Source organism: Eptatretus burgeri, chromosome 7 (assembly GCF_056783735.1).
Source record: "Eptatretus burgeri isolate ZD-2024b chromosome 7, Ebu_testis_v1, whole genome shotgun sequence".
Taxonomy (NCBI): Eukaryota; Metazoa; Chordata; class Myxini; order Myxiniformes; family Myxinidae; genus Eptatretus; species Eptatretus burgeri.
Window position 1 is genome coordinate 94,095,714 of NC_140967.1, and position 27,807 is coordinate 94,123,520.

The following is a 27,807-nucleotide window of genomic DNA, read 5'->3' on the forward strand; positions in this document are numbered from 1 at the left end:
CACGTGGTTTGAAAGTTTTTTTTGTTTGTTTTTGTTTGCATGTACAGCCATGCATGTACCGGCATGCACTCGTAGTTTAAAAATGAAAGAAAACATTTATTTCTTTATTAATTGACCAATTCATGCACAGAACAATGGAATCGCACATTATAAAACTTATTATTTCAGTTCATATAAACTTAATGTTGGTAAATAAAAAGCTGAAAGATTGTGACCTCGTTGCTTTGTAACAAAGGAACATGGATTGTTATTGTTGTAATATGAGCTATTCGTACAAGTTACTCTCTCCATCTATCGAGTGCAGCCTGTGGCTGCTGGTTGCATCATGCCGCTGATGCAGTGTCCCCCTTACCAGTACACTGGTGCTCATTTTGCCGACCTGGGAAGGATGACAGGCTGAGTCAACCTCATGGTGTGTTTTTAATTCAGCGGCCCAACGGGGCTTGGACTCAGGACCCTCAGATCCCAAGGCACCACCCAAACCACGAAGCCAACACCAGGCTTTGTACAAGTTACTCATTTGCAATTGAACTCCACCATTTTGGATGGGCAACCTCTAAAATTTTCTGAAACATTACACTTGCTCGATAGTAAGCATCAAATTACTGTTATATGTCGAGATTACTGTTACATCTGATTTATGAAACTCCGGTTTTAATGAAGTTTAAAAAAAAAAAAAATTTGGTACGCAGTGTCGAGGCTCGTTTGAGAGAGCTAACACAGAGAACGTACAACAAGGAGAGCAGGAGATAAGAGGAGTGGGAGACGGAAGGAGACAACAGTGGGGAACAGACATGAGATCTGTGGAAGTGAGAGGGATGGGGCAGGGTCAACAGGGTAAACAAGATGGACACTACAGGGACTTTCAGTAAGGAAAGCAGGGGATTGGAAGGTGGTGGGTGTGGGGTGGATTAGAGGGGGTAGAAAACATCATGGATTTGGATGGAGGAAGATAAGAGATGGTGGTGAACAGCTGTTTTGAAGACCTGGAGGGAAGAGTGGGATTGAAGAGAGTGTGGGAGTTTGTTCCAAAGGCAGGAAAAAAAAAAAGAAGAATGAAAGAGTGAAGGTGAGCAGTGATTCTTGATTTTGGTAGTTTTACCAGAAGGGGGTTGCTGGCGGATGTTGAGTGCCCTGCAGAAATATGGGGAGGGGGGAATATCGCAGACAGAATGGAGGTGGGGGGGGTGAGGCCGGAGACGAGATGGTAGAAGACAGAAAGACCACCGACCTGCCTGTGGTGAGAGAGTGAGAGACCCAAAGACTCAGCCTCATTGCAGGTGATACCAATGATCCTAAATGCCTTGGTTTCCATAGCGTGAAGACGAGAAAGGTGAGAGGTGGGAGCACCAGCCCAGAGGGGAGAGCAGTACTCCATCAGGCTGCGGACGAAAGCTTTGCATATGGTCAGGAGCTCAGGTGGGCCGAGGAAGGATTTTGCACGATAGAGGATTCCCAGTTCGCGGCTGGCTTTGGAAGCCAGATTGGAAATGTGGTTTTCCCAGGAAAGATCATGGCAGATAGTGAGACCCAAAAGCTTGAATGAAAGGACTTCTTCCAGAGGATTGTTGAGAAAGTAGATGGGGGGGCTAAAGATGATCCTTTCTGAGAGACATTGTGAGAGTGTGAGATTTGTCATGGTTGAAAGACATGTTCTATGTGTGGGACCAGCTTGTGATTTTATCCACATCTGCAGAGAGGGAAGAGGCTGCTACTTGCCGATCTGGGGGATGACAGATGGTACAGCAGAGAGTGGATTCATCAGCAAAGAGATAAAGAGGATTTTCCAGAGTCGGAGAGATCATTGATGAAAACCAGAAAAAGAACAGGGCGCAGAACGCTACCTTGAGGAACTCCAGCCTGGACAGGAAGAGGGGATGAGAGAACTCCATGAAGGGCCACACGTTGACTGCGACAGGAGAGGAAGTCTGTGAGGCATGAGTGGAGATGGCCTTGGATACCATGGGAAGAGAGTTTGGTGAGCTGGGCAGGGTGTCAGACCGTATCGAAAGCACGTGATATTGTTACGGATTTGGAAACCTTGTGCACACAAACAGCCAGAGTCCCCGTAGTTCAGTTATTTTGATAAGTAAGTGTTTATAGTTAGAATCCATCCCCAATGTCTCATGGGAATTTCGTGTGTGCGCTACGAGTTATTTTAAGTGAGGTTTTTACAACAACAACAACAACAACGCCACCGCCCCTCACTTGACCCAGTCACCATTGCCCAAGTGTTTTTGGCTGAGGCCGTGGGCGGAGCCTCCGTCGCTTCGGATCGAGGCTCCGCCCCAAGGACATGGACCGTTTCCTCCAGCCAATGAGCAGAGGGCGAGCACCACACGCGCACCCCAGCCAATCGGGAGGCTGACCACGAATCGTCCGACAACCCCTCGTCCAATCAGGAGGCGAGGGGCGAGAAAAGAAACCCTCCCACCTCAAGAGAGAAAAAGAGACAAGAGGACGACAGACAGGAGTGATTGTGTCGATTGGCTTGGTCTGCGGTCATGGTTCGAGCGGTCTTTTGCGGTGGCTCACCGTGGTGGTGGTGACCAAAGAAGAGTGATCGAGGCGACTGCCTAGCGTCTGGAGTGATCGTGGCGATGGCTGAGCGTCTGCGGTCGTGGTGGCTTGGTCTCGTTTGTGGGCGGTGGACTTCGGGTCGTGGGTGAGTCCCACTGTGGTGGTTCAGAGTCGGTGTGACCGCACGTGGCGGGAAGGTATCCCGACCCGGCTCTACAGAATAAAGACCCACGGGGTCCAGTTTATGTGTGTGTGTGTGTGTGTGTGTGTGTGTGTGTGTGTGTGTGTGTGCGTGCGTGCGTGCGTGTGTGTGTGTGTGTGTGTGTGTGTGTGTGTGTGTGTCCGTGGGCCCTGTCTGTAAGTAGAATCGTTAAGTGCCTTGTTCATTGTACATTACATTTTTTATTCCTGATAACTCTGCTCTTTTTGTGCTTCCCCTCTCCGATTATTGTTATAAATAAACTCCTGTTAAATGTACCAGCTCGTTTTCTGTGATTTCTCCCATTGTCCTAGCATGGTGCGGATTTGAGAATTAGTAAGGCCCTTCATGCCGTAAATTGTTCATTTGGTCCGGCACGGCTTTGGGAGCTTCCGCTGGGTTACGCCGGATCCGAGTCAGTGATAGCGACTCGGTTCGGACAAAGTTGGTCGAGGGTGTGGTTTTCCCCGGTAGTTGGACAACGTGGGTACTTAGGTATATTGAAATTAGGCAATTAACCCTACCCCACACCATCGAAATATTGGCGACCATGATCCGCTAAGGGACCCGTGACCTTTCGGAATTGTCCGAGAGTCACGACCTAAATTCCGGGTGTCCGGTGGGAGCCGACTCGATCGTGCCCCATGGAGGTCGTTTATCGCCACCGAACCCCGGCCCACAACAATATGTCTCTGATTTAATGTCTGGCACTGAGGATCTCCATCCATTGTTGGGAGAGAAGAAACAGCATATCCAGTGTAGAGTGACCTGGTCTGAATCCAAATTGATGATCGGAAATCAAGCCATTGGAGAAGAGGAAGGATATAATGTCTGAAGCGATGATGGATTCCATAACCTTGCTGATGATTGGGAGAAGGCTGATTGGTCTGTAGTTGCAGGGATCTGTTTTTGCACCTTTTTTATGCAGGGCAGTTATGTTTTCTGATTTCCAAGCAGATGGCAGATGACCTTGGGCAAATGAGAGGGTGAATAGAACAGAGAGAAGGTGAGCAAGAGCAGAGGAGCAAGTTTTTAGGACACGAGGGTTGATCCCGTCTGGTCCGGTTTCAGAATCTGAGTCGAGGTTTGACAGCAAGCTCTCCACCTTGGCAGGAGAAAAGGACACAGAGTCCAGGAACAGCTGGGTGTGGCTGGGTAAGGTGGGTACAGAAAGCGATGGGTTTGGGAAACAAGACTTAGAAGCAATCATGGAGTTTAGGCATGCAGTGGTAGCTGTTTGGCCATTTGAGGTAAGGGAGGGGATGGATGGGGAACATACACCAGAAGCAGACTTAACCAGACGCCACCAGGATTTGGAGGAGGGAGACAGGTTTCGAGAGTTCAGACTTGAGATTAGAAAGATAAAACATCATAACAGTGAAGGAAAAGTATCAGAACAGCTTGTCTGTTGATGGTGTCCAGTGGTTTTCGGTGTTTGTTTACTTTGCCCAGCAATCGTAAGATGTGATTGTGATGAACACGTTTGGTGTAATGTCGATGTGGGTGATGATGCAAGTCAGGTGTGTTTTCCCCTCACGTTAGTGTTTATTGCCACCGCCGCAATGAACAAAAAGATCAGTCATTGTTGCACAGCATCGTCATTTATCAATGTAAAAGCACACTCATAAATAGAGACAAAACAGAAGTAAGTGGACAACATAATTTTAAAATAATTTATTTATTGAACATTTGAAGTATATTTAATCCATACACTAGTATTTTGTGGACTTTCCATTTGCAGATTTCAATGCTGTTACTTTTTCAGACATAGAACTAACGAGTTCTAAAATTTTCTCTTGTGAGACTTCTGCCCAGGCTTCACGCAAAAGGTTTAGCAATTCTGCCCGTGATGTTGGTTTCGTGGACTTTTTTCCGCACAGCTCGATCCAAAATGGCCCAGACATTCGTCCTCTTTGAAAATCGCAAAGTTTGTGTGCTCCCTGGGTTTGAGGCAGAGTTCATTGCCACACAAGACCCAGGAACTCGTTTCTGCAATGAAATAGTTGAATATTAGTACAAATCGCTGAGTAAAACTGTCAAACAGATGAAATGAAGAACTTTAAAGTGTCTGTTTGCTTCTGTCATGTCTCTGCATAAGAATATACTCCGCTTACATCACCAGCCGAAAGAGAGATGGAGATAGAGGGAGATAGATGGAGAGGTTAGAGAGATACGGAGGTCGATGGATAAAGTATGCAAGCTTCTGAAAACAAAGCATCAATTTTAAGTGCCACTTCCATTAATTATCAATGTAACTTATCAAGCCTGAAGGATAACTAAATAATCATACAATTAGTAAATTATCCTTTCGGCTCGATTTAAAAATAAATAAATGACCAACTCCTGCCCCATTACTACTACTACTACACCGTCTGGCGCAACAAAGCCCAAATATCGATTGGATAAGTATACAGCAATATCCTCATCATGCAATTTTTAGTTCATTTTGTGTATTAATCGCAACTGTTTTCACCAAGTTCTGTCTTCATCCAAACAAATCAGTAAGTTATACAGAGGATTTCAAAAGAGGTGCACAGTGCCTCCATTCTGCACGCGAGTTACATTTGCTGTGTGCCATTCTTGTTTCTGCTGTCAAGTGCATATAATAATGTATAACTGTCTTGAAAAGCATATTGTGAAGTGCTGTTTGCTTTACCCGTCAGATTCCCTACAGAATTACAGATATTATGCTCATGCATATACCGAACCTCCACTGAGGATAACTTAATCTGCCTGTTCACAATTTGCCCCAATTGCCTCCGAACTGGCAACCTGCTGGCACGTAATCATATTTTTAAAGCTATTTCCCAAAATTGTTAGGTGTACTGGTAAGGATCGACGTCAAATTATTGATAATTGATAAAAGATAGAGAAAGGATTGTTAAAGATTACCAGACTAGGTGCTGTAATGGTTAGAGCATCCACTCCGTGCCTGGGAGGTCGGCGGTTCAAACCTGGGCCGAGTCGTACCACACACTTTAAAAATGGTACGTGCTGCTTCCTTACTTGACGTTTAGCATTTAAAAGGTTAAGAGCATGGACAATCCCCAAAGGTTGGCATCTTCAGGGAACAGTTAATTCCTCCTTAGGAAATGCCCTGCTGAGTGCAGTGAGAAAAGCGGCGTCATTGTTGTGATGTCGCTGGCACCCAGAGTGCCCCAGGAAGTGACGGTGCTTCCCCTAAGCTCAGTGGCTGTGTTCGTCTCATCTAAGTCTTGCATTGTGTCTCACATGTTAGTCTGTATGTCCATATGTGTGTGTGGCAGCTCCACTATGAGCCTTACATCATGTAAAAAAAAAAATAATAAAATGGCGATCAAAGTGACACACGTATTGCTTTGCACAATGCACAATCACCAACCTCATGTGAGACGCTCACCATTCCATCCATTCTCTTCACATTAGTACTGGGATGCAACCACATCGTGGCCTCGGGAAGACAGCATCGGTTCTTGATTATTCAAATTCAGAACATCGTTGGATGTGTGTTCATTTCCACCCTCTTCCATTTGTGATAAGGAAAGGCTGCCAAAACACAGATACCGCCACTCGCACCGACGTACAATCCAAAGGGAAGTGACAGATTGTACAACTACTGTATTTTGGGTGAAATAAACTCAGACATTAAATCCTTCCTCTTCTCCAATGGCTTGATTTCCGATCATCAATTTGGTTTCAGACCAGGTCACTCTACCCTGGATATGCTGCTTTTGCTCTCCCAACAATAGATGGAGGTCCTCAATGCCGGACATGAAATCAAAGCCGTATCCCTCAACATATCGTGTGCTTTTGACACGATCTGGCACCCTGCCCTGCTCACAAAACTCTCTTCCTATGGTATTCAAGGCCATCTCCACTCATGGCTCGCAGACTTTCTCTCCTCTCACAGTCAACGTGTTGCCCTAAATGGAGTTCTTTCATCCCCTCTTCCTGTCCAGGCTGGAGTTCCTCAAGGTAGCGTTCTGGGCCCTGTTCTTTTTCTGGTTTTCATCAATGATCTCTCCGACTCTGGAAAATCCTCTTTATCACTTTGCTGATGACTCCACCCTCTGCCGTACCATCTGTCATCCCTCAGACCAGCAAGCAGCAGCTTCTTCGCTCACTGCAGATCTGGATAAAATCCCAAACTTGTCCAACACGTGGAACATGTCGTTTAATCCAGACAAATCTCACACTCACCTTGTCTCTCTGAAAGGACCATTTGGAACCCCCCCTCCCCCTCATCCACTTTCTCAACAATCCTCTGGAAGAAGTCTTTTCTTTCAAGCTTCTGGGTCTCACTATCTGCCACGATCTTTCCTGGGAAAGCCATATTTCAAACCTCGCCTCCAAAGCCAGTCGCCTACTGGGAATACTCCGTCGTGCAAAGTCCTTCCTCGGCCCACCTGAGCTCCTGACCACATAAAAAGTTTTCGTCCGCAGCCTGATTGAGTACTGCTCTCCCCTTTGGGCTGGTGCTGCTGCCTCTCACCTTTCTCGGTTTCACATTGTGGAAACAGAGGCATTTCGGATCATTGGTATCTCCCGTGATGAGGCCGAGTCTTTGGGCCTCTCACTGCAGGCAGGTCGGTGGTCTTTCTGTCTTCAACCGTCTCCTCTCCGGTCTCGCCCCCCTCACCCCCACCTGCTCTGTCTGCGATTTGTCCCCACCATAATTCCGCAGGGTGCTCAAGATCCACCAACAATCCCCTCCTGGTAAAAACTACCAAAATCACGAATTACTGCTCAGCTTCACTCTTTCATTCCTCTATTTTCCCACCTTTGGAATAAACTCCCTTGCTCTGTTCAATCCCATTCTTCCCTCCAGGCCTTCAAAACAGCTGTTCACCACCACCTCTTATTTCTCCCCATCCAAATCCTCAATCTTTTCTACCCCCATTAAACCACCCCAAACCCACCTCCTTCAAATTCCCTGCTTTCCTTCCTGAAAGTCCCTGTAATGTCCATCTTGTATACCCCATGATCCCCACCTCATCCCTCTCCCTTCCACAGATCTCCTAATGTCTCTGTTCCCCCGTTTTGTCCTTCCCACTCCCGCCCCTCTTGTCTCATGCCCCCCCCCCCTCGCTGTGTGTTTTGTGTTAGCTCTCATATGAGCCTCGACAAGGTATACAACAACAACAACAACAACAAAAAATTCGTACTTGACTGCACTTCCTTTTGTGATGGTGATGTTGGTGCCACGATCTGGATCTCGTTCTATAATGACGTGCAACGTTGATTTCGTTCCATCATTTTCTTCTCTGCTTTTCTTGTTGTCATCACCGTGCTTTTTTGTCGTCGTTTGAACATGTTCCTTCTGAAGTTGTGTTCGTCCTTTAAATGTACCCTTTGTGTATCTGTTCAGAAGGAAGTAATATTCAACGTCAAATATCACTGAATTTGATATTCACTCTAAACGTACACGTCTTTGCATTCTTTCTCAAAGCGTATAACAGAATAAATTACAACTATTATTGTTATGAAGGGAAACTGGGGTGCATTGGGTTCGGACACAGACCCCTATTGCAACTATTCTTGGCCAATGATTCATATAAGGTGTAAGCACCACTTTGTGTAATGATTTCGTCTGGCTTGGGCAACAAGGAAAGCTTCCTGGGAAACAGATGGGACCATGTACGTGGAGTCTGTCCGACCCCTACACCACTTTGAGGTGTCGGCGGAGCCTGCATCTTGTTAGTATATCATTGGCATCTAAAAAAACTGCTATAGGGAATATCCCAATGCACCCTGTAACCCAATGCACCTCATTCCCTCCTTACATAAATCCTACGTGAGACTTGGTAACGGAAAGAGGGTCTGCGTGCTTTGTAAACCATGTGAAGGAAATGAAATAACAGCGGAACAAATTTTCAAAAGAAGAGAATGTGAGGTTGACACAAATAAAAGGACTGTATAGGAATACAAGTGTGAGGTATCTTGAGTAGTGGGTAATTGGAAACTGAGTGGTGACCTGCATTAGTTAAACTTCTCTTTTTAAATAAAAAAAAAATTGAGGCTCGTCGAAGACAGAGGGTGGAAGGTTGACTGGATTGCATTATAATGTCAGATGAATGAAGCACATGCTCATAAGAAGGAGCGTACTTTAATCCAGGCTACATTCAAACTCTGACCTTTGTCGATGACACAGGTTGGTGACAGCAGGTACAGCATTCCTCTGAGATCTGGACTGACAGGAGCCTTGAAATCCATCTTTCTGTTTTGGTTGCAAGTCTTTGACTTGCTTGCAAACCTGCCTTCGAACCATCCGTCTGGGAAGTGCTGCCACCCGAAGAAAATGTTGAGCTTGCGGAAGCTCTTTGTCCTTTGTGTACTCATCAGCTGTTGAACTGATGTGTGCTGGTAAAGGGTGCCGTTCAAACTGTCTGCGCTTGGGTTTCTCCTGCTGAAAGTCATCATTTTCCATGTACACATGAGAAATGGGTATTTTGACAGCGGCAGCGTTTTCTTTAATTGACCGCCAACTATCGCACCGGCGCTGAACATGCTGCTGGCTCATATTGTCAAAAAGTGGTAAGTAGGTGTGGGTGGGAGGTTGAGCAGCTCGGAACACCTTTCGGCATGCCTCTTCCTCCCTTTGTTGTTTCTCTCGTAGATCTCGTTCAAGTGATAGTGCAGATCGAGTTCTCGTGCCCTGTTGTTGTCGTCGCTTCTCCTCACGAAGAGTCATGCGGAATGGCTCCGGCTTAGTCACCCAAGGGACATGCTGCTGAAGCTCCTGGAAAAATTCTCAAATTTGAAACACTGAATTCTCAAAATTAACTACATATCTGGCAAAAGCTAAATGCATGTTGCAAGAAAAAAAACAACCTCTTATTAATGTGTGTTAACAAGGAGCTATCCATACATTATGTAATGTACAGGGGTCGCACAGCCTTATAGGAATGAGGGTTTGGGAGTTGAGGGGGTGGTTGTCGCAAAAGATTGTCATTATTTGGAGGAGGGGGTCTTTTCCCATAACACTGAACAACAAAAATTTTTTACTGGAGATGTGTAAAGTGATTTAGACTAATTTGGGTACGCTGATTTCAAAAATCATAACCGTTTTGCTGTATCACGTCAGGATTTTCAGTAACAGAAATATTCCCATTGCCTAGAAGTCAGGATTTCAATGAAATTTACAAAAATTCATTTATTCATTTATTTCATCATGAATGCTTCAAAATTATAGAGATTACAGAAAAACTCCACTAGAATGTAATTAAAAATGCTTTAGGCATTTGGCTTTGCGTTTGTGCTGCTCTGTGTCAGTTTCACGATGCAGGAACCAGCAGAAATCGCCCATCATGTTCGGGTTGTGCCGCCCTTGGTAACGCGTCTCCATGAGTGAAATCTCTTGGTGGAATCGCTCGCCGTGCTCGTCCGAGACTGCTCCCAAGTTGTCAGGGAAGAAGTTCAGGTGCTGGTGTAGGGAATGGATTTTCAGGGACATCCTGGAGCCAAGTTTCCTGAAGGACTCCAGCAGCTGCTGCACTATTTCTTCATAGTTGTCCGCGCGCTCGTTCCCCAAGAAGTTGTCCGTCACAGCTTTGAAGCTCCTCCACGCTGCCAGCTCTTTGGGGTTTAGAGTTGTCGGAAAAGTTTCGTCCTTCATAATCTGTCGGATTTGCGGTCCAACAAAGACACCAGCCTTGATCTTGGCCTCCGACAAGGTGTTGCCAAACTTTTCCTTGAGGTATAAAAACCCACGCCCATTCAGATCCATTGCCCGTACAAAACTTTTCATCAAGCCGAGCTTTATGTGGAGTGGTGGAAGGAAAACCTTGGCTGGGTCGACAAGGGCGGCATGCTTCACATTGTGTCGACCAGGTACATGCTCTTTTCGCTCTTCCCAATCTTTCTTCGTCCAGCGATTCTTGTCGTCTCTGCTATCCCAGAGACAAAGGAAGCACATGTATTTCGTGTAGCCTGACTGCAGCCCTAACAACAGCGCCACCACTTTCAAGTCTCCGCAGATGTGCCAGTTGAAGTCATTGTACTTGATGGAATCAAGCAGCTGCCGCATAGTCTCATAGGTCTCTGTCATGCCGAACGCGTGAGCCAGTGGGACTGATGGTTTCTCGTTGCCATTGTGGAGCAAAACAGCCTTCAAGCTGTTCTTCCCCGAGTCGATGAAGAGGCGCCAGTCTGCAGGATCGTGATCACACCCAAGTTCTTTCAACAGACCGTTGATGTCACTGCAGAATGTCATCGTGTCTTCTATCTCAAAGAACTCAGCCATGTCTCTGTGACGTGCTCTGAACAAAGATATCTTGGTGTTAGGTTCAAGTAGATTCCACTGCTGCAGCCTTGATCCAAGCAGCTCTGCCTTCGCCTTTGACAGCGAGAGATCTCTTACAAGATCATTTAAGTCTCCCTGGTTCAGAAGGTGTGATTCTTGAGTGTCGGGTTCAAAAGGTTCATCATCACCATCCTCTTCACCACTGCTTTCAGCTATGTTCTGATCAGCTGGAGGTGTTAGAACGGGGTTCTCGTCATCATGAGGCACAGGTTTACGAGCAGAGACGCAGTCAGCGTACTTGATGTGACCTTTATTCTTCTTGTTGAAGCCGGCGATGCTTGTGCAGCAGAAATAACAATCATCATGATGATTCTGCGGCTCACGCCATATCATGGGCACCGCAAATGGCATGCTCGCGCGCTTGCCCACCAACCACTGAGTCAAGGTTGTGTGACAGCTTGTGCAGCAGATGTGTGGTGCCCAGCTCTGTTCTTGGTCCCCCACCTTACACCCGAAGTAGTGAAAGTAGGCGGCCTTCATTTTCACTGCTGTAGATATACTTCGCTGTTGATCTTTTTTGGTATACCGACCACAGACATAACAGAAGTTGTCAGGATGATTGGTACAGGAACGCCTACTCATCTTTATCTGAAAGAAAGAAATATAACACAAGTTAACAACAATTGTACGAAATAGACATGTTAAAGACATATGTAAATTTCATTGAAATCCTGACTTCTAGGCAATGGGAATATTTCTGTTCCTGAAAATCCTGACGTGATACAGCAAAACGGTTATGATTTTTGAAATCAGCGTACCCAAATTAGTCTTAATCACTTTACACATCTCCAGTAAAAAAAATTTTTTGAAATTTGTTGTTCAGTGTAATTACAAAGCATTGAGTGGTGAGGTGTCGAAAATTGACAAAATGCATTCTGCATGGCAATAGCTGGATGCCCCCGAAAGATGAACCATGTATATATGTATGTATGTACGCACGTCGGTATGTATGTATGTATAGTACCGTGCAAAAGTTTGGGTTATTCTAATGATATACTTTAGGGTAAATGCATAATAGCCATATGTGTTTATTATTGCAAATTAACAGCCTTTAAAATGCGCATGAAACAAACTGCTCAGATAAATACAAGAACAGTGTCATTTTATAATATAAGTCAATACTTTGTGTCCACCCTTTGCCTTCTTGAGTGCCATTACTCTTTTATCTATGCTTCCTGTACATGACTGAAGCACTCTTGCAGGAATATTGCACCAAATACCTTGTAGTACATTCCACAGTTCTGTAAGGTTATAGTGGGGCAACTTAGCTAAATATAGCATAACAATTGTGCATTTTGTGAGGAAAGCACCAAATTTGGCACACTAGTAGCCTATCATATTATGAACAGATTTGGATATTGGGCCATCTCAAATTCAGCCGCTGATGGCTGTGGCAGCCATTTTCCACTGCCATCAAAAATTTTGAGATGGCCCAATATCCAAATCTGTTCATAATATGATAGGCTACTAGTGTGCCAAATTTGGTGCTTTCCTCACAAAATGCACAATTGTTATGCTAAGTTGCCCCACTATTTGTGTTGGGTTCATCTTGTTAACATCCGCCATCGAAGATCGGAGGTTACTGTTTTCACCCCTTTCTGTTTGTTTGTTTGTTTGTTTGTTTGTTTGTGAACAGTATTACGGAAAACTCCTCGACGGATTTCGACGAAACTTGGTGGGGGGATTGTGTATTGTCCAAGGATCATGCCGTTAGATGTTGGACTTGGTCCAAAATCCAATATGGCCGCTATGACGGCCATTTTGCAAAAATATTAGAATTTTTTTTTTGCATTTCTGCGTTTTAAGTGATTTCCAACCCCCACCCCAAAAAAAATAGTTCGAGAGAAAAATTTTTTTGCAACTTTGTTTTCAACAAAATTTCGATTTTTTTTTTTTTTTTTTTTGCATTTCTATATGTTACAAGTGATTTCCAACAAAAAAAACATGCCAAAATTATAATTGCGGCTGATTTTGGAACTTCAGGTGGATATACCCACGTAAAATCAATTTCTGTCTCAAGGAATCTAGTTATGACGAATGAATTGAGTATGTAAAAGTTAAAAGTAAAAGGGAAAGTTGCAAACTATAACTCTGTGAGCACTGTTGACGTCAAATTGAATGAATAGGATATCAGGTTCACTTGAGTGACCCAGCAGTATTGGCGGCGGAGGTTTTGCACTCTACCGAGTGCTCCCCCTCCAGTATTTCCTGTATTAAGTGGGTTTTCGTTATATCAGATCACGAGTTTAATTTATTTATTTATCTGCCCGTTTTCATGTCCATCTATCTTTTGTCCTGGGATTCTCTGTTTTCGTCATCCTGTGCCTTCTTATAATAAACTATTTTCAACTATTATTTCAATTTTCATTGGTGGGGTGACCAAGCTGTTAGGGTTAGTCGAAAAAAAATTTCCATAAAAGAGTAATTGCAGCTCTTCTATTGGAAATGTAGACAGTGACTTGAAAACCGAGCCTCAAGGGCGGTGTACAGAAATGTTTAAAAAAACAATAAATACTAGAGGGGGAGCACTCGGTAGAGTGCAAAACCTCCGCCGCCAATATTGCTGGATCACTTAAGTGAACCTGATATCCTATTCATTGTAGGTCAAAACGGATCAGACTCTACTGAACCACGATTGAATAAACTAAACTAGATCGACGCGCATGTAGAAATGCCAAGAAAAAAAAAAATCGAAATCTTTTGAAAAAAAAGGTGCAAAATTTGTTTTTGTTTTCTCTAACAATTTTTTTTGGGGGGGGGTTGGAAATCACTTAAAACATGTGGAAATGCAAAAAAAATTCTAATATTTTTCAAATAAAATCGAAATTTTTTTCAAAAAAAGTTGCAAAATTTTTTTTTTTCTCTAACAAATTTTTTTTTTTTTTTGGTTGGAAATCACTTAAAACATGTAGAAATGCAAAAACAAAAATTAAATTTTTTTTAAAAATGGCCACCATGGCAGCCATATTGGACTTTGGACCAAGTCCAAAATCTAATGGCATGATCCTTGGACCATACCTAATCCCCCCACCAAGTTTCGTCGAAATCCGTCCAGGAGTTTTTCTGTAATACTGTTCACAAACAAACAGACAGGGGTGAAAACAGTAACCTCCGTCCATCTCCGATGGCGGATGTTAACATGGCACAAGGAGGTGAAATTCACTGCTCATGATGTGCAACGCACGCAGAGTAAAACGAGTGCTCATTTACATCCGTAGGATGTCGAATAAATTAAGAAGATAGAAGCACACCTGACGCTACGCCGAGGTTTCAGACTTTGGCATACTCACGAGGCTGTACCGTCAAAACAAAACGTCCCATAAGATAAGGAAAATAAGATTACATTTGCACACGTAATGTTTTAAATAAATCTTCTTCTTCCAACAAAACATCATATTTTTAGTCTCCTTGAATATGTCAAATAAAATCATTCCAACCCGTCATTTTTGATGGACTTTCAAACTAGTCTCAAGATGTTGCACTCTTCTAACTTCCCACAAATGTTAAATTTAGAAGAGCACAACAAAAGTGAAAATAACCCACACTTTTGCACAGTACTGTATATATATTCTGTTACTTATGCATCATATACCCTCTGTTACAAAGCGTTAAGTGCTGCCGAAGCAGTTTTTGAGTAGTTGTACTGGGTAGTTTCCCATTGCCTTCGCAGAAGTAGCCAAGGCAGGAATTTGTAATTTGCTTATGGTGCTGGCAAAGATTGCCCACTCTTCGCGAAGGACACCGTGAAATTTTTCACGGACACCAACTAATGCTGGCAGAAATGACACCCAGTTTAACGCCCATTCAAGGGACAGCACACATATTCATGAATCACCCTGCCTGGGAAACACCGGGATGAGAGTTTATAGTTGGGTTGGGATTCAAACCCAGGCTAGACGGCTTAGAGTCGAGTGCGCACACCTCAAAGCCATCCTGAGAGCCCAACAAAAAAAAAAACGTAGGAGATCCTTCATAATGTTTCAGTCAAGCAGACAATGCCTGACAGAGACACCACAACCTGGTATAATTGCCTTGTTAATCAAGTCAGTGTGAATCCATTGAAACATCCTTACCTGTGCACCGTAGCAAACAATAGTAGTGTCTTCCTCTTCAGGCTCCATTCTGTGTGGGGTATAGCTGCTTGGTGAGAAGCCTTCCCACATTCGGCTCAACCTCTCCCTGAGAGGCGCCAAATCTAAATCTGCCACTTTATCGATGGGTCCATACCGCGGGTTCTCAACCGCCAAGTCATCAGATTGTAATTGTCTACGCAGGTGTTGCTTAACCCCGCCGAGTTCTCTGTCCCTCGGACTCACTCCTCTCCTGCCAAGACACAAAGTTAGGAGAGATTTGCGAGGTAGTTTGCTGTTGGACTGACTCGTGAACAGCACAGGTGTATTTCACCAACATGTTCAATTCCTGGACTGTAGTTTCGAATTGGCCATCATTTTACACGAGCGATGCAGGAATTGAAAGAACAAATGTAACTCGGTACGTATCTGTGATCGCCAAAGGTAAGTCTCACCCGGCTTACCCTTAGCGATAACCTGCAACTTACCCTTGACCCGCGATCCAATTAAGGGCATATTTTTTTTCGGACCTCCATTCACGCTTTGAACGTGTAGACAAGCAGACACATTTGAACAGAGATAACGGGAAATTGCTTACAATCACATTTTGTGTGGGAAAAGCAATATGTTGCACAAAAATGTTTCAATTAAAACTGTACAGTGAACATGGCAACGTGCTGTCAATCCAACCTTGAGCTTTCCCAATGCGCAGTCTGACCGTGTAATCCTCTGCAAGGTGCCTTCCTGTTCCCATCCGAAAGGCAACACCTGAACTCCGGCGGGCTCCTTGCCCGATCCCTCGGAGGAAGCGTCGCCTGAACAAGGCCCAGTCTGAGGAGGCTCCGTTTCTGGAGTTCTTGCAGGTCTCGCAAGTGACAAGAGAAGTCTCGCCCATCCAAGTCGGTCGCTTCTGTGAGCAGTGTGTCGAGCAGGACAGCTGCTTGACGGCGTCCGTGAGTGAGAGCCGTTTCAATGTCAGGTGGTGCATCATCGCTCTCCATCGTCTGTCACATCGATGCAAAACACAAAGTACTTTTACTTCAAACCCCACCGTAGATTTTACAACAGTTGCAAAGCTGTACGAGTACACTTAAATTGTTCTTTATTGCTATAATATCAATTCCAGTGCTGGCTGCCTCTGTGCACGGATGTAGTTCTTTCTGCTCAGACAAATAATTTCTGAGGATGCCCTTCCGGAGTCAAACTCCATCCGTGCTTTTGTATCCATTTCACATGTGTGGATCTCAATTGGATAACCACCTGTGCATCGATGCCTTATATATGCCTCGATTACGGCTTATGAGCCTGTCGGCCCTGCGCGTGAGCCCGGCGTATTTCTGAGCCCGACATTCTGAAACCGACACAAGTTTGCAGCGCATAGAAGGTTCGCAGAAATTCAGCAAGAGTTGCTTTCAAATTAATTTATGGAAACCTATGAAGAATACAAAATGCGTGCCATGTTGGAATGACATTAACAGGTTGAAAAAGACAAAGTGTAATGGTGTGAGCTCGGAGGGAGGGTCAAAAAAAGTTCTTGCTTTCAAAAAAAGAAGAAAAAAAAAGTGTCCGAACCAACGGCTATTTTCTTCTCTCTCCATATGCAGTCTTCTTTCCCCGTTCACCAGTCGCCCACTCCGTGGGATTTCTTTCAAATACTTGAATGCTACACCCAGCATTATTGCCAGTGGTGGATTATCATTGAGGCAATTGAAGCTGAATGTGTGTATATATATATATATATATATATATATATATATATACATACATACATACATATACATCCATTGGGACCATACTCTGTGCAGAGCGTTGGTGCCACCGAAGCAGTCTCCTTGGCTATTGGGAACAATCCTGGACGGGTCGCCACTCCGACACAGTATACCAGCATGCTGGCATTCATTTTTCCGACCTCGGAAGGATGACAGGCAGAGTCAACCCCACCTGGTGTTAATTCAACAGCTGAGCGGGATTTGAACTCAGGACCCTAGGATCCCAAGCCCACTACCTTAACCATTAAGCCAACACCAGGCATACATATACGTGTGTGTGTGTGTGTGTGTGTGTGTGTGTGTGTGTGTGTGTGTGTGTGTGTGTGTGTGTGTGTGTGTGTGTGTGTGTGTGTGTGTGTGTGTGTGTGTGTGTGTGGTCCTGCATTGCAAATCGCACCTTGACCTGTCGTTGTTAAGCGCTGGCCGGTATGAAACTGACAAATGACCGTAAATGTGGGACCAGGAAGTCTCCAACGGTCAGTCGCAGCGCCGGGAAGCTCTTTGACCGTTCACACGGGACACGACGAAACTCCGGAACAAACACGAACAACACAGTGACGCGTCCGAAGAATATCCACGAAGACTCTTTGTGATGTTAATAAAATTCCGCCATCTACCGGGTAGTTTGCCAACAAACGTGGAATTAAATAAGAAAACGGCTCTCGTCAGGATTCAAATCCCAGAACCGGAAATGGATGTTATTATTGTTGTTGTTGTTGTTGTTGTTGTTGTTGTTTCTTCCGCGACACATCGTTGCATCTCTCAGGATGACACCAGGGGGTTGTTCCATTACCGATCAGCTTTGAGAGCGCTCGTCCAATGGTTTTAGCACTCAAGCAAGCACTTCCTCGAAACGTTTGATGAGGAACCAGGTCACTAAACGAATTTACAACCGATGTGGGGTTTGGGTTTTGGGACAGTCCGAGACGAAAAGTCTCCTGCTGCCGATTACTCTATCATGGTCACCATGTCGTGTACAAAGGACGGACTTGTAATCTGAAGGTCGTGTATCTATGTATGTATATGTAAAGCTGATTAGTAATAGGAAACACCCCAGAAATTATTGTTAGTTATTAATTTTAAGAGCCTACTTCAAAATATATTTCACAATAATGTTTCAAATAAGTTGTTGAACTTTTAATGATGAAACGAAACGAAACGAGGAGGAAAAAAAAATGACAACCGACCGAGCAAATTATTTACTAATCAGACGCTTGAGGCCACTCGAACATTATTTCCATAAGGAGGAATTTTTCAGATCCATAACATCCTTTGTTCAACTCCAAACATTATCTCCTATTGGTTGAGCGTAAACAAATGTTTTTGTTCTTTCGCTTAAGGATTTGTCCTTTCCTTTATTAAATGTGTGAATTTAATTTGGTTGTCGCTCTTTTCCACCGATTTTAGTCCTGCACGTCGGTCCGTCCTTTGTACACGACATCGTGACCATGATAGAGTAATCGGCAGCAGGAGACTTTTCGTCTCGGACTCCCCAAAACCCAAACCCCACATCGGTTGTTAATATATATATGTATGTATATACATGTTCACTCCTCGATTAGAAATTACAATACAAATATCTTGTATTGTATTTTGTAAATGTTATCAACAATGTGAATAACGGAAAGGATCATGCGGTGTATAGTTGGTGTCCTGAAGAGATCCGTTGATGTGGAGTGAGCGTGCCAAAAAGGGCGGGGTGGTGTTCGTGACGACCGTCAGTGGGGACATGAAATAGTAAACCGACAAACTAAATTATCGGTCGAAGGTGATTGTAAAATGGCCTTGAGGGTTTTACCTGTTTGTCGTCGTCGTGTTTTGGGCCAATTTTTGCCAAAGGTCAAGAGGTCAGTCCGAGCGTGCAGTCTCTCCGCGGGGAGCGCCAAGGAAAACGACGACGACGGGCATCATGGACAACCGGCTTTCTACGACATCATCGTGTCCGGCGGTGGTTTGGTCGGCTCGGCGATGGCGTGCGCTCTTGGTACGTGTGTGTGCTCACCTGTACGTGTGTGTGCTCACCTGCACGTGTGTGTGCTCACCTGGGAGAACCTTTGGACCAAAGCTTGAGGACCACGCGGCCTGCGGACCCGCTCCTTGAAGGTCGAGGTCGTGTGTTCGTTGTGCTACTTCGGCCGAACCTCAATTTGTGTTTTTTTTGAGTTTATATAAATATTTCTTTAATGGGAATCGCCTGTTGTTGATTTTAACAAAATAATTTGTGTCATTGTGTCTCGTGCTGTGTAAGTCGAAAGGTTGTGGGTCCTGGGGGGAGAGTAAGGTGACCCCTGACTATGGGGAGAGTAAGGTGACCCCTGACTATGGGGAGAGTAAGGTGACCCCTGACTATGGGGAGAGTAAGGTGACCCCTGACTATGGGGAGAGTAAGGTGACCCCTGACTATGGGGAGAGTAAGGTGACCCCTGACTATGGGGAGAGTAAGGTGACCCCTGACTATGGGGAGAGTAAGGTGACCCCTGACTATGGGGAGAGTAAGGTGACCCCTGACTATGGGGAGAGTAAGGTGACCCCTGACTATGGGGAGAGTAAGGTGACCCCTGACTATGGGGAGAGTAAGGTGACCCCTGACTATGGGGAGAGTAAGGTGACCCCTGACTATGGGGAGAGTAAGGTGACCCCTGACTATGGGGAGAGTAAGGTGACCCCTGACTATGGAGAGAGAGTAAGGTGACCCCTGACTATGGAGAGAGTAAGGTGACCCCTGACTATGGGGAGAGTAAGGTGACCCCTGACTATGGGGAGAGTAAGGTGACCCCTGACTATGGGGACACTATATGGATGACTGTAGAGACTGAGAACGGAACAGATCAGGGAGACTTGCGTGGTATAAATGGGGAGGTTTGAGGATGGAGGAGATCACGGGTGGGGATGGAGGATGACCTGAGCTTCTGCACAGGGTATGAGCCGATGCTCGCAGACCAGCGGATATTGCTGCTAGAAGCCGGGAAGAGGAAACACCTGGACAAGCTCCCCGGGACGTACAGTAATCGAGTGAGCGCCCTCAGCCCTGGCTCCGTCACTCTCCTGGATAGTAAGTACCATTTATTGATTTGCAAGTTGTCTGTCTTCTCTGATTTGTACAATTAATCCAGGTGGTTCCCAACATTAGGGAGGCTTCATGATGTTAAATCAAAAATGTGGTTGGAAATTTCCTTGGCCATGGTGGTGTTGTCATTGTGCGGGGCTGGTAGGACAGGTGAGAGGTACGCACACTCGCTTTTAACCTGTCTAGCCTGGATTTAAATCTCGACCCAACTATAACCTGTCATCCTGGTGTTTCACAACAAACAGGGCATCGGCGTGCGTGCGTGCGCACCGCATGAAATAGTTACAAATCTGGAAGCCATTTGCACACAGACAGCAGTCACTAAGCTTAGTTATTTCAATAAGTATGTGTTTATAGTTAGAATCACTCCTTCTGTCTGATGGGAATTTCGTGTGTGCGCTACGAGTTATTTATTTATTTATTTTTTTTTTTTTTTTTTTTTTTTTTTTGTATACCTTGGTCGAGGCTCGTATGAGAGCTAACACACAACTCACAGCAAGGAGGCATGAGACAAGAGGGGTGGGAGTGGAAGGGACAAAACATTGGGGAACAGACACAGGTGAACTGTGGAAGGGAGAGGGATGGGGATGGGACGGGGAACATGGCGAGGAGAAGATGGACATTACAGGGACTTTCAGGAAGGAAAGCAGGAGAATTGAAGGAAGTGGGCATGGGTGGATTATCGGGGGTAGAAAAGATCGAGGATTTGGATGGGGGAAGATAAGAGGTGGTGGTGAACAGCTGTTTTGAAAGCCTGGAGGGAAGAATGGGAAAGAATAGAGTGAGGAAGTTTATTCCAAAGGCGGGAAAAAGAGGAATGAAAGAGTGAAGATGAGCAGTGATTCGTGATTTTGGTAGTTTTACCAGAAGGGGTTGTTGGCGGACCTTGAGCGCCCTGTGGAAATGTGGTTGGGACAAATCGCAGAGAGAGCAGGGGGGCAAGGCTGGAGAGGAGTCGGTAGAAGACAGAAAGACCACCGACCAACCTGCGGTGATTGAGTGAGAGGCCCAAAGACTCAGCTTCATTGCGGGAGATGCCAATGATCTTAAAAGCCCTGGTTTCGACAGCGTGAAGTCGAGAAAGGTGGGAGGCAGGAGCACCAGCCCAGAGGGGAGAGCAGTACTCCATCAGGCTACGGACAAAAGCTTTGTAAGTAGTCAGGAGCTCAAGAGGGCCGAGGAAGGACTTTGCACGACGGAGGATTCCCAGTCGGCGACTGGCTTTTGAGGCAAGGTTGGAAATGTGACTTTCCCAGGAAAGGTCATGGCAGATAGTGAGACCCAGAAGCTTGAAAGAAAAGACTTCTTCCAGAGGATTGTTGAGAAAGTGGATGGGGGGTTTTGTAAACGGTCCTTTCGAAGAGACATAGTGAGAGTGTGAGATTTGTGTGGATTGAAAGACATGTTCCACGTGTTGGACCAGTTTGTGATTTTATCCAGATCTGCAGTGAGCGAAGAAGCTGCTGCTTGCCGGTCTGAGGGATGACAGATGGTATGGCAGAGGGTGGAGTCATCGGCAAAGAGAAATAGAGGATTTTCCAGAGAGTCCGAGAGATCATTGATGAAAACCAGAAAAAGAACAGGGCCCAGAACGCTACCTTGAGGAACTCCAGCCTGCACAGGAAGAGGGGATGAAAGAACTCCATTTAGGGCCACACGTTGACTGCGACAGGAGAGGAAGTCTGCGAGCCATGAGTGGAGATGGCCTTGAATACCATGGGAAGAGAGTTTGGTGAGTAGGGCAGGGTGCCAGTTAGGTTTTTTTAGGTTAGGTTTAGTTAGTTAGGTTTTTTTCAACTAAAACAACATCCCTCCTGCCACCATCGGCCTTCCTCACGCGCATGCATGCCGAGCACAGACGTGGGCGGGGCTTCCATCGCCTCAAATCGGAGCCCCGCTCCAAAAAAGGGCATGGAGCGTTTCCTCTGCCCAATGAGCCAAGGGCGAGCATCGCATGCGCGCCCCAGCCAATGAGAAGCCAAAAACGCTGAGAAATAAGTCGAGTGGTGAGCAGTCATTGTGGCGATTGGTGCGGTCTGCGGTCCTTTGCGGCGAGTTCGAGTCCCACTGTGGTGGTTTGCATTCCCGTTCCCGTCCACGGACTCCGAGCTCCACAAGTGTGGGTCTGGTGAAACCGCACGAGCAGGGAGGTACCCGGCTCGGCCCTGGTCCCCCAGCTCACCTTTCTCTCCTGGGCTGAGGACCGAAAAAGACCTGATGGGGTCCAGTGTGTGTGTGTGTGTGTGTGTGTGTGTGTGTGTGTGTGTGTGTGTGTGTGTGTGTGTGTGTGTGTGTGTTGCCGTCCTGTAAGGAGAAACTGTCTAAGTGCTCTGTGTTCATTGTACATTACATTTTCATATTCGGATAACTCTGCTCTGTATCTCCCTCCCGGTTATAATTGTAATAAACCCCTGTTAAATGTACTGGTCAGCTCGTTTTCTGTGCTTTCTCCCATTGACCCAGCACGGTGCGTATTGAGAATTAGTGAGGCCGTTCGTGCCGTAAATTGTTCATTTGGACCGACCGATCTTGGTAATCCCCACTCGGTTTACACCCGGATCGAGCTCGGTAAACGGTCCGTTCCGCCCGAGGTCCGTCGAGGGTGTGGTTTTCCCCGGTACTTAGACGACGTGGGTACTTAGGTATATTGAAATTAAGCAATTAACCCTACCCCATGCCGTCAAAATATTGGCAACCATGGTCCGTTAAGGGACCCGTGACCTTTTGGACTTATCCGAGGATCACGACCTAAATTCCGGGTGTTCGGTGGGAGACTGCTCTACTGCTCCACCTCGTGGTCGTTTATCGCCACCGAACCCCGGCCCACAACAATATCTCGTGACTTCCTTCGTGAAATGTAGGTGAGTTATCGCCGGCACCCTGAACAAATTCCCAATTCCTGCCTGTACTGTGACGGGCAAGTGCTCTCTTCTTTGTGCTACCGTGATACCTGGTGACGCTGCTTTGCTATGTTCGAGCATGCTTGCTGTCGGGGCAGCAGCTCCCACACTTGATACAGATTGACCAGGTGGTGGTTCACATGTTTCATGGAAATACATTCACCAATTCGCGAATATGGAGGGTTTACCGTCTCGACATTGGTTTTAACACCATTTTATTTGAACGTTGATCTTGTCTGTGAATGACGACGGGGTCTCAAGAACTTGCAGCTGTCCGGACGGAATCCCCTTGAGAAAAAGGTTGAGAACCCCAAAATCGATCTGTTAATTTGATTGCCGATATGGCGAGGATGCGTGTCACCTTGAAAACTTTCTCAACTCGCCGTGAACACTCCACCATCTTTTCGAGTGTTTCACCAAAATCATTTGAATGCTTTCATTTCACCGAAATCTTCGCTCGTGGAGGAGATAAACAATGGAGCGAAGCAGATTCTAGATAAAGTAGCGTGATTGGAGGGGTGGGAGTGAGAGGGGAAGACAGTATGATTGGTATCAATGTGCGAGCGTTCAAGTAAGCTTAAGAGCTGATGCGGTCATTATCTGGATCGTCGCTGTGACCGACTTCAAATACAGGGATGAGTTATCTATCTGCTACACCAAGAAGTTTATCAACTTCGTATTTATGGATGATGATGCCTGTCTACACTGTGCGCATGTTGCCAATGCTGTACTTTGGGAACACAAATCGCATGGACTGGCCTACATAATCTCTGGGCCTGGATATCGTCGAATGTACTTTGGACATCCTCGGGAGCCATGTTTCTGGCCGCCAAGTTTGCCAACAGTCTTCTGATCAACTGGAAGTGTCTAAGAATGACGCAACTTTTACAGCGGGAGCTGGACGGTCGGCGGCAAGACGTGTACAAGCTCGTATCGGAGTTGTTGGTCGTCACACCTTGCCATGTTTGTTGTCTTCACATAACTTTTGTCTCCACTGACATCACGTTGTTTATGGGGTGTGCAGATCGATATGCTTCTTGGTCCATCTTCAACCAGAAAATGAACATTGCATAAACGTACTATAATAGGGCTGTCCTTATTTTATTTTTTTTCGGAAATTTTGAGGGGCTAACCCGAATTTAGGTTTATATTTATGAAGAAAAAAAAATGAAACCGAAAAAAATATTTTCGGGGTTGCTACCATCCATCGAAATTTGAAAAAAAAAAGAAATTTCATTTTATATTTTTCTTTTTATTTAATCTTATGCCAAAATGACATTAACATGTAACGTATGATGTTTTCTGGTGCATTAGAATCTGAAGAACTGCAGAGAAATATTGTTGACCTTGGCAAGATTTTTCCAGTCCATCTCAGTGAAACTTAAAGTCTAAAAAATCAAGAATCTATGTATTTTTCGCATTTTTCGAACTCCGCAGTTTGCAGACAGTCTTTGAACAGACAGGACAAGAGCTATAGTTCACTTGTTCAAAGTTTATTTCTTACAGTCCAGGAATCATTTTCGGTGATCAGTTAGGCCAAAAAAAAAAACATTTGTTTCCTATTGCATGGCCTAAAAGAATTGGGTAGGTAGGTAGGGAATTTTTTTTTTTTTTTTTGCCATGAATACATTCATGTAACTCAATTAAAATGTTTCTTTTCCTTGGTGGTAGTGGTGTTGTGGTAATGGTGGTGGTCGTGTGGTGGTGCACTCGACTTGCTAAAATGCACTTTATTCTGTCTTAAATGTCTCTACATATTTAACAGTGCATGCATGCTGAAAATATGCATTGTTTATTAATATATGTATATTGTTACGGCTGTGGAAATTTGCAGAACACCATATAGGTCCTGAGTTCAGTTATGTCAATAAGTCCATGTTCAGTTGGATTTCCCGACTGTTGTTTAATGGGAATTATTTGTGTCACCCGGGCTGTGATCGTCAGTTTTCCGTTTTTCTTTCGCTATCGTTATTTTGGATCAACACCAACCACGATCGCCTCAATCACCAACCACCCTCCACACCGCCTTCATAACAACGACATCTCCCCACCATGTCCTAAACCGCATCTCCCCCACCCAAATAACATCGCCTCACCTTCATCCCCGAAGCGACACCATCTTTGTACCAGCCGCGGCGAGTCCCCAGCGAACAGCGTCGCTGCAAACCGACGCGGGGGTTTCGTTGTTGGCACCAGCAACGGGATTTCATGCACGTCCGCTCTGTGAAAGCTTCGCCTCGGAAAACGGATCACAGGAGAAAAAGGGGGCAGAGCCTGTGGAGGTCAGCAGGCCTTGCATTTTCAAAATCGAACGGGGATGATAAATAGGCCTCGTCATGGGGGGTGAGGGGGCTGATTTTTGCCCACGGGGCTGATTTTAAAATTGCTTCAAAATCTTGTGAATTAGTTTTTGTAAATTGTTTTAACATGTAGTCCAAATTGACCAATGTCCGTACAAACTGAACTGCCAAAGAATCTGAATAAACTGAGCCTAATCCTAACTATGTAATTTCAAAATGTACCTTAAACGGCCCTTCTTGGGGCCAAACACAAAGTTCTGAGAAACACAACTTTCTACTCAAGCACAGGACTTTCCCACAATCCTTTTCATTAAAAAGTATTACAACTAAGTTGTCTTTCTTGTTGTGGATTATTACCTATAATGACAAATGTTCTGACAATTTGCATGAATGATGTGCTGGTACAATACATTACATGTATGCCATTGAACTGGGACCATTCAAGTATTACATACACAAGTCCAACCCATTTCTCCCCCTGGACTAGCCCACTGTGTTCAACATATACATGGAGATAAATCTTGACTTTTCACTGCCATTACCTTGTCATGCAGGTTGTACTTGAATGTCCACACCTGGATCCAACAGCAACATCGTAATAATGTCAAAATATTTATTCTCGTAACAAATTTAAAACTTTATTCGCTGCAAAGCTGAATGGCCAAAAAAAAAAAATCTGAACAGTCACAAATTTAATGAGTTTATTGATGCATTTCTGTCTCAACAAAACTAATTTATCTGCAAGTATCTCTCATTCCAGTCCAATAACATAACAGATAGATGTGTTCAGTACATTCTGCCAAATACTAATTAACTTTAGTAGGTTTAGTATTGATGTAAATCTTCAGGCAGAAACCCCCAAAAGTCACTATCATCAGACTCATCAAATAATTGTGAAAGAGATTTATCCCCTGAGCTATCTGAAGATGTCTAACACAACAGTATTCTCATCATCTGTGTAGATGGCTTCAACCATGTCATTGTCCGTTTCTCGCGTCCAAAAGGCAACCAATGGTGTTGAACAAAGGTGTTTTGTTTTGCCATACAGGTAATGTTAGCTTTTTTTTAATTAAAAAAAAAAAAAATTTTCACATCTTCATTTTACGGGGCCGATAAAAAGACCCCATGAAAATCGACCACGGGGGCGAGGCCGATCGGCACCGTCAAAATGCAAGCCATAGGTCAGAGAGCGCCAGCAACGGTGATTTCACGCACGTCCGCTCTGTGAAGGCTTTGACTCGGAAAATGGATCACAGGAGAAAAAGGAGCGGGGCTTGTAGAGGTCAGAGAGCGGAGGTCAGATCTCGTCTCACCAACCCTATAAAAGGCCGCGCAGAGCGCCAGTTCGAGGTGAGAGTTGTCAGTCGGAGTCGTCGGTGGAGTCTGGAGGCGGTCGGAGAAGCCTGGGGCCGGAAGAACACAGGCGGGGCGAAGTCCAGGAGAGTGGAGGACGCGCGAGGCGAAGAGCGTGGCTGAGCCTGCAGTGCCGGCAGATCTGCGTGTTCGTGTGGGAAGAGCCAGTGAGAGCTCGCCAGCCAGCGCCAAACGGTCTGAGGTGATCGGGCTTCGGGACAGTCCGAGCGTCGCAGAGGAACGGACGGGTTCTTACAAAGAGCATCAACTTTCAAAGAGCATCAACTTTGAAAGAGCATCCAAACCCGTTCGTTCCTCTCAGCGTGTCGCCAGCTGAGGCCCGACACCCGGCCGCCTGGCAAGGCCTGGGCGCAACCGCGGCTCCGCCAGCTGCTGTGGGGAAAGAGCGTCGCGGGTCGCCCCATCGAGGCACCACGAGGGTGGAGGTAACCTGCAACGGTCTCGTGGGACTCCTTCGGTCCGCCAAGTCCCACGTAGTAAAGGCCTACGGGTCCAGTCTGACCCCCTTGTCTCTGAGGGGGTCTTTTCTTGATTTATTTGTGTGAATGTTGTGGCGCCGTGTCCTGCAAGTAAAACTGTGTAAGTGCTTGTGAATAATAATCATAGACGGTTGTAGTGCTTTTACCTTGCTCGTGTCTTGTCCCCTTCCCCAATTAATTGCATCCCTGTTTACGTGTGCAATATAAATAAATGTCCTTGTGTGAATGTTAACCCGTTCGTCATGTCCTTTTTCCCCAATTGAACTGCCATCTTGCTCTCGGAATAATAGCGGGCTTTTTAATAGCCAATAAAAGAATTGGGTCCAGCGAGGTCTCACGATAATACACTGCTCGGTTATCCCAGAACGGAGCGAACCGCTTAAGCGGTTCGTGTCCAAGCAGACCTTGCTGAGGTGTATGGACTCTCGGTAGTCTGCCCGCATGAATACTTAGGTATATCGATAATTCGGCGATTGACCCTGTCGCACGCGGGTAGAGTGTTGACTAGGCCGTGGTGTGCGTTTGGAGCACACCCGTGACTGTTTTCCGGCGTTGTTTCAGAAGGTCGCGACTGAATTGTCCGTCCGGTGGGAGAGACAGCCGCCATCGGCTAAAGCGGCTGTTCGCACGCTGGGCGGGCGGCAAATTCGTAACACTGGTGTCGAGGAGTGAGATTGAAATTCATTCCCCTCCAAACTAAATTTACGGGAATCGGACCAAGGGTGTATAGAGTGACCCTCCGTTCCCCCAAATACGTGTTTTAAATTTATTCCAAGAAGCGAGATGGCGTTTCAAGGCGAACAGGAGCAGGAGGGACTAGGTATGGATTTAGAAATGTTAGAATCCAT

At 45.5% G+C, this 27,807-nt stretch overlaps 3 protein-coding genes across 7 annotated transcripts in view; 1 reads left to right on the forward strand and 2 right to left on the reverse strand.

The window, feature by feature from the left end:
* Positions 1-4,378: 4,378 nt before the first annotated feature.
* On the reverse strand, positions 4,379-9,662 carry LOC147023823 (uncharacterized). Its single transcript, XM_085889661.1, has 4 exons — positions 8,833-9,662; positions 7,864-8,058; positions 6,081-6,244; positions 4,379-4,708 (listed from the first exon to the last, which is right to left on the reverse strand). Exons 1-3 carry the CDS (start codon positions 9,387-9,389, stop codon positions 6,121-6,123), a joined length of 876 nt encoding a protein of 291 aa, XP_085745787.1. The 5' UTR covers positions 9,390-9,662; the 3' UTR covers positions 4,379-4,708; positions 6,081-6,120.
* A 257-nt stretch (positions 9,663-9,919) lies between these two features.
* Positions 9,920-17,786, reverse strand: LOC147023824 (uncharacterized). Its single transcript, XM_085889660.1, has 4 exons — positions 17,237-17,786; positions 15,761-16,074; positions 15,074-15,323; positions 9,920-11,588 (listed from the first exon to the last, which is right to left on the reverse strand). The coding sequence occupies exons 2-4, from the start codon at positions 16,069-16,071 to the stop codon at positions 9,921-9,923; spliced, it is 2,229 nt and encodes a 742-aa protein (XP_085745786.1). The 5' UTR covers positions 16,072-16,074; positions 17,237-17,786; the 3' UTR covers position 9,920.
* A 666-nt stretch (positions 17,787-18,452) lies between these two features.
* The window catches only part of COQ6 (coenzyme Q6, monooxygenase), a 70,742-nt gene continuing 61,387 nt past the window's right edge, over positions 18,453-27,807 (forward strand). For 2 of the 5 annotated variants that reach the window (XM_085889666.1, XM_085889667.1), the window contains exons 1-2: positions 18,453-18,823; positions 19,757-19,891. In XM_085889666.1, the coding sequence (XP_085745792.1) occupies positions 18,619-18,823; positions 19,757-19,891 (340 nt within the window). In that variant the 5' untranslated portion in view covers positions 18,453-18,618. Of the gene's footprint in view, positions 18,943-19,756; positions 19,892-27,807 lie in introns of all 5 variants that reach the window. The other 3 variants (XM_085889663.1, XM_085889664.1, XM_085889668.1) reach the window with 3 other exon arrangements.